Source organism: Cetorhinus maximus, chromosome 11 (assembly GCF_964194155.1).
Source record: "Cetorhinus maximus chromosome 11, sCetMax3.hap1.1, whole genome shotgun sequence".
NCBI classification, from domain to species: Eukaryota; Metazoa; Chordata; class Chondrichthyes; order Lamniformes; family Cetorhinidae; genus Cetorhinus; species Cetorhinus maximus.
In genome coordinates, this window is record NC_135889.1 from 82,830,848 (window position 1) to 82,843,987 (window position 13,140).

Genomic DNA, 13,140 nt, shown 5'->3' on the forward strand with positions numbered 1-13,140 from the left:
GATTGGGAAACAATCTAGGTCAGCAAGGGAAGGAATATCAGGTGAGCGGAAGCTGCTGCTGGATAGCATATGGGCAGCACAGTTCTGTTTGAAATAAAGTTTAGAAAGAGTGAAGAATGGAATTCCAGCCAGGAGATCATTGAACAATCAAATCTGGAGATGATAAAGTCATGAATGAGCATTTCAATGGCAAATTGGGTGAGGCAGGGTCAGAGGAGGAGAATATAATGGCGATGAAATGACGCTGGATGATTTTTGTGATGGAGAAAATAAGTGCTAGAAGTTTAGCTTGGCTGAAACATTACACAAAGATTGAAGCTTGGTAGTTGCACTAGTTGCAAAGTGGCATCGAAATGGTGGCAAAAGTACAACATTTAAAATTGGATAGGATGTATAGTGGGCAGTTGATCTGCTACAATCAGTTTTCCATCTCCGCTGAGATCCATCTTTTCTCCAATGAGCCCGAGTATTAGACAGGGACAGGACTGGATTCGGCTGCAAAACTCTGTTTGTTTTTGACATGAAATCCTGAATATTTAGAAGGTTTATTGGAAAAATTTTGTTGCACGCTTTTAACAAATGAACTATCAAACTGGATGTCACTAATTGGTTAGTTATAAAGAGGCACATCTCAGGTTTAACCTGTGACATGGTCTGTTAAATGCTTAGTTGATGCATGGCTGAGATTAAACGAAGATAAAGAAATAAAAAGTGTTCAAAAATGATAAAGATTACGATTCCCGTAAAAAGCCAATTGCTTATTAGGATTTCTAAAGCGCTCTCTTTATATTGTGACCTGAATAATTCACTGGAATATATAGCATTCTATTTATTCTGACAACGAATTTGTTCCATCAAAGAAATTGTTAAGGGAGAATATCCTTGTGAAAATACGAACAAAAATTATTGTTCATCATCATCTTTAGTATGGTGCTTTAGCAAGGCAACATTAAGTGTCAACAGCCAAGTTGATCATCCACTCTGTGGCTTCCAGTGATATGATGTGAATAGAAGCTATTCAGGAAATCATCTCAGCAAACAACTTTCATGAAAGTGACTAACAGCGAATTTCTCCCAAAGAGATGCTGTTTTAAAGGATTTAGCCTCAAATTTTCTTCTAGAAAAAGAATTAAAGGATAACGAGGTATGATAAAATAACAAAATTTATTAGATTTGTTCAGCAGTAGATTTTTTCCAGTAACAGAAATATTTTTTGATTGAAGTACAATATAAATTCCACCCTAATTAGAATACATCCAACAAAATTAACATACAAAGGATTCTAAAATATTCAATTTCTTACGATGTAAAATATATAAAACTATAATCACATTAAGTACAATCAATATTGAGTACATGTGCAGGCCTTTAACTAATAAATTTAGGCAGCTAGTCTAGGCCATTTACAAGACAAAGCCAGTTGGAATTGTACTTCAGTGTGAAGTAAGCCAAGATGAACAGTCATCCCAGTCATTCCTTGAATCATGAAGGATAGGATATCATATCTGGGCCTAATCATTTTAGAGTTGATCACGTGAGGTATATATTTACGGTGGAATCTGTATGAACAGTCACCTGCATCCACTGCTACATTTCCCATTAGTTGTATTTTCCAGATTTTTAAAATTGTATTTACTTTTCACAATGTGGTTGATTGTAATTGAAGGAATATCTCACAATCCCAAACTATTTGTATTTTTTCTCTAATAGTTAAAGGCAGTAGAAAAAGTACCAAGGGTATAAGAATGCCAAATCATTTTATTATCAAATGGATGGTTTGTGCTCACATTTGTAATTGGACCAGAATAAACTAATTTCATCTGATTCCTTTGTTCATTGGTCAGAATAGTATCATTTTCACAGATGTTTCCCTCACTCCATGCAGTTTGTTTTAAAATACATGAAATGTTTCAGAGCTAGGAACAAACTCTGCTCTTCTTCTTTGATTTCAAGCTTTGATTGACAAGAATTAGGATTCAATCTAAACCAGTGAATATGACTCTCCATCCCTGCTGCACTAAGGTAAATTAATTAAAAAAATTAATGGCACAAAGAACAGTTTCATCAGTGACTTCTTTTTCAATCAATTCCTGTATTTGCTCTACACAAAAAAAGTTAAGCAACTGCTATAATTGTTTTAGTCTAATAGATGAGTTTATTGCCTGCAGATTATTTCTACCATAAATTCTGTAGCTACCATTTTTGTACATGACACATTGGTGTTTTAGAGTGCTTTCCCTTATGCTGTCAGGTCCTACTCCCAACAATCTGCAGAATTACAACTAATTAAAAATGAACAAAATGAAATTGTTTACATTTCAAAAGAAACTTTCATCAGACTAACAACATGAAACAATTATTAAACAGAATTTTTAATAAACATTTAATTTTGAATAATTGAATGGACTTTTTTTGGAAACAGCTTCTTTTCTTATCTGGATTAGGGTAGTATCTAGATTATATTTCCTGTTTTCTGTGATTAACAGCTAGTGCTGCTTAGTGTGATGAGTGACCATTTATTACGGATTTCACTGTGTACAAATAGTTGAAATGCAAATACTCCAGTGTACATATGTATTCTGCCATTTTGTTGCATAAAATGTGTTTGTGAAGAATTACTTCACATGGCAAGATCAGTAGTTTTCACATTTAGCTTTACCTTTTTAAAAATTTTAATCAGTAGTCTCACCTCAATCTCTAGGTTTCCATAGATTGCAACCTTCAGTATAAATCAGCCATACACTTGGCAACATGATTGCCATAATCTCTTCAAAATTTACAAATGTACAACATATTTATAACATTACATATCTCAAACTTTTACACAAGTCCAGTGCAAAGAAATACATAAAGTACCTCTGGATTAAAAATTCTTCACAGACAAAAAACAAAAAAAGATAAAGGTTGGCATAAAATATCACTGACAGCAAAGGAACAGACTGACCACCTCTTATAACAGCTGCTGGTTCATTCAAATTATCTTTAAAGGCTTCTTCTACCTAAAGATTTCTGACATCCAAATATGCTGGCTGTATATAAAAATATAATGTATCATAGGAAAGTCTGTTGCTTTTTCTCCAGTTAAACATCGAATTACGCATTTGAATCCTCTTTGACAAGAGTAGCTGTATCTTTGAAAGTATTCTCTGTAGGACTGTATGTCGAAGGTTCATCTTTTTTTGAACATGGCTCACTTGGGGGTAATCCAAAAGTATGAGAAGTGGCAGCAGTTTCTCCAAGTGGATTATTTGCCTGTTGCTGTTTCTGGCACTAGGAAGTAGGAAAAAAAGACACCATGTGTTAAAATTAAATTACACAGAATCTATTAAGCAAACTGCCCCAAGTAAACTCTCTTTTAGAATGCCCATTCTTGGATTTTTTTTTACATTATTAATATAGGAAATTACTGACTAATCCATTCAATTAAACTAAACTGTGTCTTGCATCATCAATTAATTCTGGTGGAGGATTGATGTGTTTGCTTTGTAGCATCAAAAGTTAATCTGCTAACTAGAGGGGTACAAAGTTCAACCCTCAGTCTCAACTGGCATCCAAAGTCTGTATATGGTACAACTTTGTCACTGCTTTCCTGCTGAACGGCAAATGTAGAAATTGTATGACATGCCCAATTGCTTGTGCTTGGATCGTATGATGTACGCTTCTGGGCTGCCTATGGTTGAGTGTCAAGCAGTTGCTGTGCCAATGCATGTGCCTTTCTGTCTTCCTCAGAAAAATAATGTTAGCCGTAATGCTCAAACTACAGTAACTTGTCAAAAACCACAGCCAGAATGCCCCTCTCACTGACTTGTTTTAAATGTAGGAGTTCTTTAACAAGCATCTTATATGCCTCTCAGTGCCATTTGATATTGGTGTTCAGCTGTGCTACAAGATAATGAGGACTCCAGAGTAGGGCCAATGTACATTAATTTGTATTGTGTAATAATATTTACACAGGGCAACATTTTCCTCCCGTCGGGGGGGGGATGTGCGGGAGCGGGAGCGGGGGCAGGCATGGGCGGGCGGGTTCCCGATCAGTGCCCCTGGATGGGGCCGCACCGCCACTTTACATGGGCAGGCCAATTAAACCTTAAGGTCAGACAGGCAGGTCCATTAATGGTTTCATTTAGTTTTTTAATGGCCTTAATAGGTCATTGACAGGTCAGCGAATCCAAATGGTGTGGGGTGACGTCGGGTTGCATGCCCGATGTCACCCCGCGTCATTTTACACATCGGCGAGCGGGCCCCGCCCCCGCTCGCCGAACAGAAGATTCTACCCACAGGCACAAAACATTGCCTTCCAATCTTAAAAATAAAATTCTCCAATGAAATTGTGAATTTAGTGTGGAGTGCACTGATGTTTATTCTTGTCAGTCTGTGAGCAGTGTTAAAAAGGAATCACATTCCAATTGTTCCACCACAGAATTTCCCAAGTGTTAAAATACATCAAAAAAGACTAGCTATTCAATAATTAACCCATTTAGTTTAAGAAAATAATATCCTGCTTGATTATATAAAACGCTCATTTTCAACACGGCTTTATCCAGGCTTAAACATGATCAAAATTTATTTTCTAATTATTGTGCACTAGGTATTAATATTCAAACATGCTGGTTTTGTTCTTTAATTTTGAAACTGTGTGGAGCATCAAGGGCAACGGTTAATATTTTATTTCTTACACTTTTTTTTAAACTAAGTGATTGAAAATGTTACAAAATAATTTTAAAAAGCCACACCATTCACTGTTAAGGAGCTGAAAAAAGGGTTACCTCTGCATACACAGGATTTTCAAAATTTGTCCCTTGCTTGGGTTTTCGTCTGAAAAAATTCCACTTTGATTCCTGAAAGATCAAAATGACATTAATGCCAACATGAGAATGTGTACACTCCTAGAGCTGTATCCATAAAATATATTGGTGAAGGAATTCAAAATGGGAGCCCATTCATCAGCCAAACCGGCACCTAAACATCCGGTATGGCGGGCAATGCAGATGTGCTCATTAGGCACTGGAAGTGTGCCATCCACATTATTGGTAAAGGCAGAAAAAGACGTGTCTAGGGTCGATGTCTGAAACAGTAATCAAAGGCAACGTATTATAGGAAAAGAGCAGAAAATCAGATTGCAGTAGATATTTCAATGTGGAGTTAGCATCAGGTCAGGCACAATGGTCCCAATGATAAAAACAAAAAGCTAAAAGCTACTGCGGATGCTGGAAATCCAAAACAAAAACAGAATTACCTGGAAAAACTCAGCAGGTCTGGCAGCATCGGCGGAGAAGAAATCTTGCTTCAGTTCTGCCGAAGGGCCATGAAGGCTCGAAACGTTAACTGATTTCTTCTCCGCCGATGCTGCCAGACCTGCTGAGTTTTTCCAGGTAATTCTGTTTTTACAATGGTCCCAATGCCTTTCTTCTGTGAAGAAATTTCTAAGTACATTGAAGTGCTTTAAGAATTTAAGAGTTGGAGTTCCAGAGAGAAGGATTGATCTTTTTCTCACATATGTATATCTAAAATAAAGGTACACACGCATAGGAGAGAATTATCCCCCCGTCGGGGGAGCTGTGCAGGAACAGGCCCGATCGGCGCCCCCGATCAGGTCTGCACCACCATTTAATTGGCCCGCCCAGCGTGACACACACCTGGAAGCACTGTGAGCTCCCTGCGGGCGGGGCAGGGGTTCCCTGAGTCGGGAGTGTGCTCATTTGTGCATGCGCGTGAAAGAGCGCAGGAATCTCCCTGAGGCACAGAGCTGCCTCAGGGAGATAAGTTTTAAGTTTTTAAAATTTTAATAAAGAAAAAAAAATTAAGAAATGTCCCCTCATGTCACATGAGCTGGGACATGTCAATGAACTTTAAAGAAAAAATGTATTTAATTTATAAACCCTTCATGAAACCTCATCCCGCCTGGGCTCTTCGTCTGCCCACCAACCTTAAGGTCGGACGGGCAGCTTTCTCAATAGCCTTAATTAGTTAATTAATGGCCTTAACAGACCTTTGAGCCGAACTGAAAATCTATATGAAGCACGGTGACATTGGGACGCACGCCTGATGTTACCCTGCATCATTTTACCCCTCGGTGAGCAGGCCCTGCCCCCGCTCACTGAGCCGAAAATTCTCCCCATAATATACACTCACACATACTAGATCTTCAAAAGTTACTGTGTAAAAGAAACCCATTCATAAAAATTCACCATTGCTTTTACCTGAGCTTGTGATCCAGTTGAAATAGGTTTGTCTAAGAAAGGGGGCATGGATGTATAGATGGGATTGTCAAAACTGCTTCCATTTGTTTCACCACCAACTGCCACCATATCCTAGACCAAAGAAGTAAAATGCATTAGCTCCAAAATAGAAAAAAATTGAATCTACATGTATGATTCAGCGGACTGTTTAAATATTAAGCATCCTATTAAACTGCTTGAACCAAAAGTTGCTATCTAACCAGACAGGACTAATCCAGTCTGATAACTAGGCCTTTGGCTCCTACACATTAGGTTAACCAGATGCTGAGCAGAGTAAAATACAAAGGGGTGGAAGTTATGTTATATCGTACAAAGCTCTGGTTAGACCCCACCTGGAATATGGCCTTCAGTTCCGGAGTACTCAGGGTATGTTGACCTTGGAAGGGTGCACTGCAGACCCACCAGAATGATACTGGGCTAAAAGCATTAAATTATGAAGTGAAGGTTGGATAGGCTAAACTTCTATTCCCTCATTATAGAAAACTAAAGGGTGATCTAATGGACTGTTTAGAATTATTAAAGTAATTGATCGGATCTACAGAGAGAAAATATTTCCCCTGGTAGGGAAGTCCAGGTTAAGGATAGAAGAAAGTAAAGTGCTTGAACTTCTGTGGAGTGGCAATCAGAGTCTGATGGCCACTCTGCTCCTAGTTTCTTATCTGGGAATCCAGCTGCTTCCTTCTAGCCCAACCTTCTGACTCAGGCCGGGCAAAAGCAGTGTAGTGCAGCGTGCTCCTAAGGCCTTCAGTCAAGGCCGGAGAGCCATAGGTAGGGAATCCACTCCCCCTTTCTTATGGTATAGCTGCCGTAAAGCAGGTAAGTTTAAACGTCGAACCACTTTCAGGAGCCAGGGAGGGAGAAGGTAAGTTTGTAAGGTAAGTGGGTAGCATTGGTGGGTATGGGTAGGATTCAGGGTAGGATTGCGAGATGGGGGGTTGGTTGGGAGAATCGGGTGTTGGTCAGGGGGTTTGGGGTGTTAGTTGTGGGGAGGGGTTTGGTTGGTCAGGGGGTGTCGGTTGGTCAGGGACAGTCGGTTTGTTGGGGGGGTCGGGTCGGGGAGATCAGTTGGCCGGGTCAGTCGGGGTGGGGTTGGTTAGTAGAGTGGTCGGTCAGTCAAGGGGTTGTCGTCGGCAGGGTGGGGGGGCGGGTGCTGGGGGTGGGGGGGGGTGGATCGATTGGTCAGTAGGGGAGGTGGGGGTTGGATGATCAGGGGAGGTCATGGGGGGTCGGTTGGTCGGTGAAGGGATGGAGGTTGGGCGGATAGTTGGGAGGGGATCAGGTGTTGATCAGTCGGGGGGGCTGTTGGATGGTCAGTGGATGGCTGGGTGGTCCAATGGCGGGGTGGTCGTTGGGGGGGGTGGGGTGGTTGGGGTCGGTCAGGGTGGGTGTCGGTTGGTTAGTGAGGGGCTGGAGTTGGGTGGTCAGTATGGGGCAGTCAGTCACAGGGGGATAGGTTGGTCAGTAGGGGGTGGGGGTTTGCTGTTCATGGGGGTTTGGTGGCTGTGGTCATTGTGGGGGGTTACATGTGGGGGGAGTTGGTTGGTCAGTGAAGGGGTGGGGGTAGGGTGGTCAGTGGGGGGGAGTCGGCTGGTCAGTGGCGGGGTGGGAGTCGGGTAGTCAGTGGTGGGCGAGAGTCGGTTGGTTGGGGGTCAGTCAGGATTAAGTAAGAGTATTAGGAGATATATAACCAAGGCAGGTAAATAGAATTGTATAGAGGTATACAGATCAGCCATGATCTAACTAAATGACAGAACAGGCTTGAAGGACTGAATGGCCTACTCCTGTTCCTATATTCTTTTCTATGTCCCTAACATATATCATACAATGCATCATATAGTTTAGACCACAAAATTTCTTATACTATAAATAAAATCTTTTTGTATGAAATGTTAACAAAGATCAGTATATGAATATCAGTGTCAGATGTATGTGTATATACTTAGATGTATATCAGTTACAAAAAATTTAGCAATTCTGAATTACAGTAATGCCAGCTAAAGTTTTAGGACAGAACCATTGCCATTAGCCAAACTGAATATAATCCAATAAACTAATTGCTCTAAATACAGTTAATTATGATATGGTGAGTTCATTTTTTTAATAGCCCCCATTAGGTGTTACCACTGATTGCTGGACTGCAGGAGGGTCATTGGAAACATTCCCCTTTGTTCCAAACATGGGATTTTCAAAAGTAACTGGTTGTTTTCCTGCTTCCACTACAAAGTTTTCATTCTGTTGCAAAAACAGAGTTCATTCAGATTTAGTAAAAGAACAAAGCACAAGTGTGAAGCACTCAATACTACATAAAGAATTACAGCCAGGAGCTTTAATCATAAACTAGATTACTATTATCTTACCATCTGCATCGCTCCATCAATAGCAGAATCTATGTCTATGGCAGAAGATCCACCGTCTACTCCGGTATCTACTCCAGATCTAAATGTCACTCCATTTCCATTTGGTTTGATAAGGCTGCTTAAACTTTAGGGAGAAAAAAAAAATCAATTGTTACTTAGTAGCATTGTGATTTGGAAATGAACATATTCTTTAGGCAAGTTTGTATTGCTCCTTTGGGATCCAAGAAAATAAAACATAGGCATATTTATGTCAAGTGCTATGCAACAATAATTTCTTCCTGAAAGTTGAAGCACCATTTGTGCTATGCTCAAGACATAAAGGACTGAATTTTCATCCTGGATCGGGAGTGCAGAGTCAGGACAATTCCCGGCTCTGCAAACCCAACCCCGGAGAAAGTGCCCCAATGGGTCGGATTTTCGGGTCATTCTCCGAGGTCCGATGTTGCTCTTGACTGTTCCTTTTGACAGTTCTAGTGAGTTTATGCATTTTTACACACATTCTTGTCCACTTTTAACAATCCCAAAGGGCATCTGACCTCTCCCAAAGGGCAGCTTACCTCTCCCAAAGAACACCTGACTTTCCCCAAAGGTGTCCCGGGACCATATACAAAGGGGTACCCTATCTCTCCAAAAGGGTACCCATACTCTCCAAAAGGGGGTCCCACCTCTCCAAAGAACTCTGCAAAATTTAGATCTGCTCTACCAGATATAATCTGCACATGTCATGTTTCCCAATCCTGGCTACTGAAAATCAGACATAGCTGGAGGTGGCTGCTGTTTTATATGGGCAGCTTTCTCTGTGAAATAGGCATGTGCAAATCCTGACCTGCCCCCATTTCCACCTCCACAAAAATGGTAGGTGCCATGTTTAGGTGTGGGATTTCTGGATTTTAACCTCCTCTGCTATTTTCGCAATGGCAGAGAGGCTCTCCATCGTTGCAAAAATCCAGGCCAAAGTTCTGTCAGCATACATGCAGATTGCAGTTATATTGCTACTTTCAGGCAGCTGTGTAGTGATCGCACGTGATGTGAAAGCAGCAGTCTAACTTGAGGTAGAGTCCTATTCTGACACGCAAACGCTCCCTTCTGAATACATCTCACCAGTTTGCACTAGGTGGAATCTAACTTTAGTCTGCTGTGAAGCCAGCTTGAAAAACCAGCTGTTTGTTGAATTTCCCAGCCACCTAATGAACTAATCACTTGAGAGAAAGGTGATTTTAAAAAAAAGAGCCACAGAAACAGTTGAAGCTTGCACATTTGTACAAGAGCAAAATACTGAGGATTCTCGAAATCTGAAATAGAAACAGAAATTACTAGAAAGACTTGGTAGGTCGGGCAGCATCTGTGGGGAGAAACACAGGGTTCTGTTTCAGGTCAATGATCATTTTTGCATATTTGAATGCATACACAGAGTCTTTTCCTGGTTGGCAAAGTGTGAAGCATGACCTACAGTGTAACTCTTGACAGTTGCATTTCCAGTATATTTACAACATAGATCAGTTGTTGACTATCCCTGCAGAACTTAAATTTAGACCCCAGTCTGTGAACAGTGTTTTAAAAATCATTTTAGAAATGATTTGCTTTTAGTTGTAAAAATACTAAAATCAATCATGTAAATATTTGCACTGCTTGGAAGTCTGAACGAAAGAACTAAAGCAAGAGATGCCTTGTAGCTTGTTGATAAGGAGATTTGGTTACCCTATGGTATAAGATTTAATTTAGCTTCTGATATCCACAATACCCTTTACCTGACAAAAGACTAAGCTGCAACACGGGCAAAATTAATCTCTTTCAGAAAAAAAATGCCAAAACAGAAAAAGTGTGCTGAATTACACTGATAAAGCACTGACAAACATAAAATGCCCTTCCCCCGTGTGTTTCAATCTTTTCATTTTTTTGTTAATTTGTTTATGGGGTGTGGGTGTCACTGGCAAGGCCAACATTTATGGTCCTTAATTGCCCTTGAGAAAGTAATGGTGAGCCGCCTTCTTGAAATGTCGCAGTCCTTAAGGTGTAGGTACCCACAGTGCTGTTAGGGAGGGAGTTCCAGTATATTGACCCAGAGACAGTGAAGGAATGCAGATTTGAGCCAAGTCAGGATGGCGTGTGTCTGGATGGGGACTTGCAGGTGGTGGTGCTCCTGTGCGTCTGCTGTCCTTGTTCTTCTGCACTGTAGAGGTCGCAGGTTTGGAAGGTGACATTGAATGGGTCTTGGCGAGTTGCTGCATCTTGTATATGGTAGACATGGCTGCCACTGTGTGCTGCTGATGGAGAGAATTAATGCTTAAGGTGGTAGGCAGGGTGCCAATCAAGCAGGTGCCGAGATTCTTGTGTGTTGTAGGAACTGCACTCACCCAGGTAAGTGGAGAGTATTCCATCACACTCCTGGCTTCTGCATTGTAGATGGTGGACTCACTTTCGGGAGTCAGTGGAATTCCCAGCATTTGACCTGCTCTTGTAGCCACAGTATTTATATGGCTGGTCCAGTTATGTTTCTGGTCAATGGCAACCTCCCAGGGTGTTGATGATGGATGATTCATGGATTGAAATGTCACTGAATGTCAAGGGATGATGTTTAAATTCTCTCTTGCTGGAGAGGGTCATTGCCCGGCACTTGTGTGGTGCAAATGTTACTTGCCACTTGTCAGCCCGAGCCTGAATGTTGTCTAGGTCTTGGCGCATGTAGGCACAGACTACTTCAGTATCTGAAGAGTTGTGAATGGTATTTAACATTGAGCATCCCCACTTCTGGTGGTTAGGTCACTAATGAAGCAGCTGAAGGTGGTTGGGCCTAGGGCCCTACCCAGAGGATCTCCTGGAACTGAGATGATTGACCTCCAACAACTACAACCATCTTACTTTGAGCGAGGTATGACTCCAATCAGCAGAGAGTTTTTCCTCTGATTCCCATTGACTTCAATTTTGTTAAGTTTCCTTGTTGTCATACTTGTCAAATGCTGCCTTGATGTCAAGAGCAGTCACTTTCACCTTACCTCTGGAATTCAGCTCTTTTGTCCATGTTTAGACCAAGGCGATAATGAGTTCTGAAGCTGAGTGGCCCTCGTGGAACCCAAACTGAGCAGTGGTGAGCAGGTTGTTGCTGAATACGTGTTGCATTATAACATTATTGATGACACCTTTCATCACTCTGCTGATGATTCAATGTTGACTGATGGGGCAGTGACTGGCTAGATTATGTTTGCCCTGCTTTTTGTGGACAGGACAAACCTGGACAATTTGCCACCTTATTGAGAAAGATGCTAGTGTTGTAGCTGTATTGGAATAGCTTGGGTAGAGGCGTGGCTAGTTCCGGAGCAGATGTTTTCAGCACTGCAGCTGGGATGTTGTCACAGCTCATAGCCTTTGCCAGGTGTGGCATTGTCATTTCTGGTGCCAGATGCTTCCTGCCATTTTATTCTTATTTAACTTTTCTCTGCAGCAGTTTGATACAACTGAGTGGCTTGCTAGATAATTTCAGAGGGCAGCTAAGAGTCAAACACATTGTTGAGAATCTGGAGTCAGGTGTAGGCCCGACAGGATAAAGATGGCAGGCTTGTTGTATCTAGTCCCTTCAGCCATTCCTTGAGGTCATGTGGATGGAATTGAATCAGCTGGAGAGTGGCATCTGCAATGCTGAGGACCTCAGAAGAAGGGGGAGATGGCTCTTCCACTTCACACTCAGTGCTTGTGGCTGAAGATGAATGCAAATGCTTCAGCCTTGTCTTTTCCATTGACATGCTTGGCTTCCCATCATTGAGAATGATGGATGCTTGTGGAGCCACCTCTTCTCGTTAGTTGCTTAATTGTCCATTACCATTCCTGACTAAATGTGGCAGAACTGCAGAGCTTTCATCTGATCCATTGGTTGTGGGTTCACTTAGCTCTATCTATAGCATTCTGCTTCTACTATTTAACATGCATGTTAAATGTTGCAGCTACACCAGGTTGGCATCTCATTTCTGGGTATGCCTGGTGCTGTTCCTGGCATGTTCTCCCACACACCAGATTGAACCAGGGTTGCTCCCTGTCTTGATGATAATGGTAGAGTGAGGGATATGCTGGGTCAGGAGGGTACAGATTGTGGTTGAATACAATTCTGCTGTTGATGGCAGACAGTGCCTCACAGATGCCCAGTTTTGAGCTGCTAGATCTGCACTGAATCTATTCCATAGTGCCACACAACATGGAGGATGTCTACAGTGTGAAGACAGGACTTCGTCTCTACAAGGAATCCGCAGTGGTCACTTCTAACAATACTGTCTTGGACAGATACATCTGCAAAAGAAAGACTGGTTCTCTCACTACCTGCTGTAGACTCAGTTTGGAAGATATGTTCTTCAGCATTCGGCCAGCTGAGTCAGCAGTGCTACTACTGAGTCTCTCTTGGTGATGGTCATTTAAGTCCCAGAGCCAGAGTACATTCTGTGCCCTTCCACAATGCTTCTTCCAGGTGGTGTTCAACATGGAGGAATACTGATTTGTCAGCTGAGGGAGGATGGTAGCTGGTAATCAGCAGAAGGTTTCCTTGCCCATGTTAGACCTTA

The 13,140-nt window shown here is 41.7% G+C and overlaps 1 protein-coding gene across 2 annotated transcripts in view; it reads right to left on the bottom strand.

The window, feature by feature from the left end:
- Positions 1-1,145: 1,145 nt before the first annotated feature.
- Positions 1,146-13,140, bottom strand: part of lrp2a (low density lipoprotein receptor-related protein 2a) — a 361,142-nt gene continuing 349,147 nt past the window's right edge. Inside the window, exons 75-79 of one of the 2 annotated variants that reach the window (XM_078552334.1) lie at positions 8,597-8,720; positions 8,361-8,471; positions 6,201-6,311; positions 4,767-4,838; positions 1,146-3,270 (exon numbers count right to left, since the gene is read on the bottom strand). In XM_078552334.1, the coding sequence (XP_078408460.1) occupies positions 3,094-3,270; positions 4,767-4,838; positions 6,201-6,311; positions 8,361-8,471; positions 8,597-8,720 (595 nt within the window). In that variant the 3' untranslated portion in view covers positions 1,146-3,093. Of the gene's footprint in view, positions 3,271-4,766; positions 4,839-6,188; positions 6,312-8,360; positions 8,472-8,596; positions 8,721-13,140 lie in introns of both variants that reach the window. The other variant, XM_078552333.1, reaches the window with a different exon arrangement.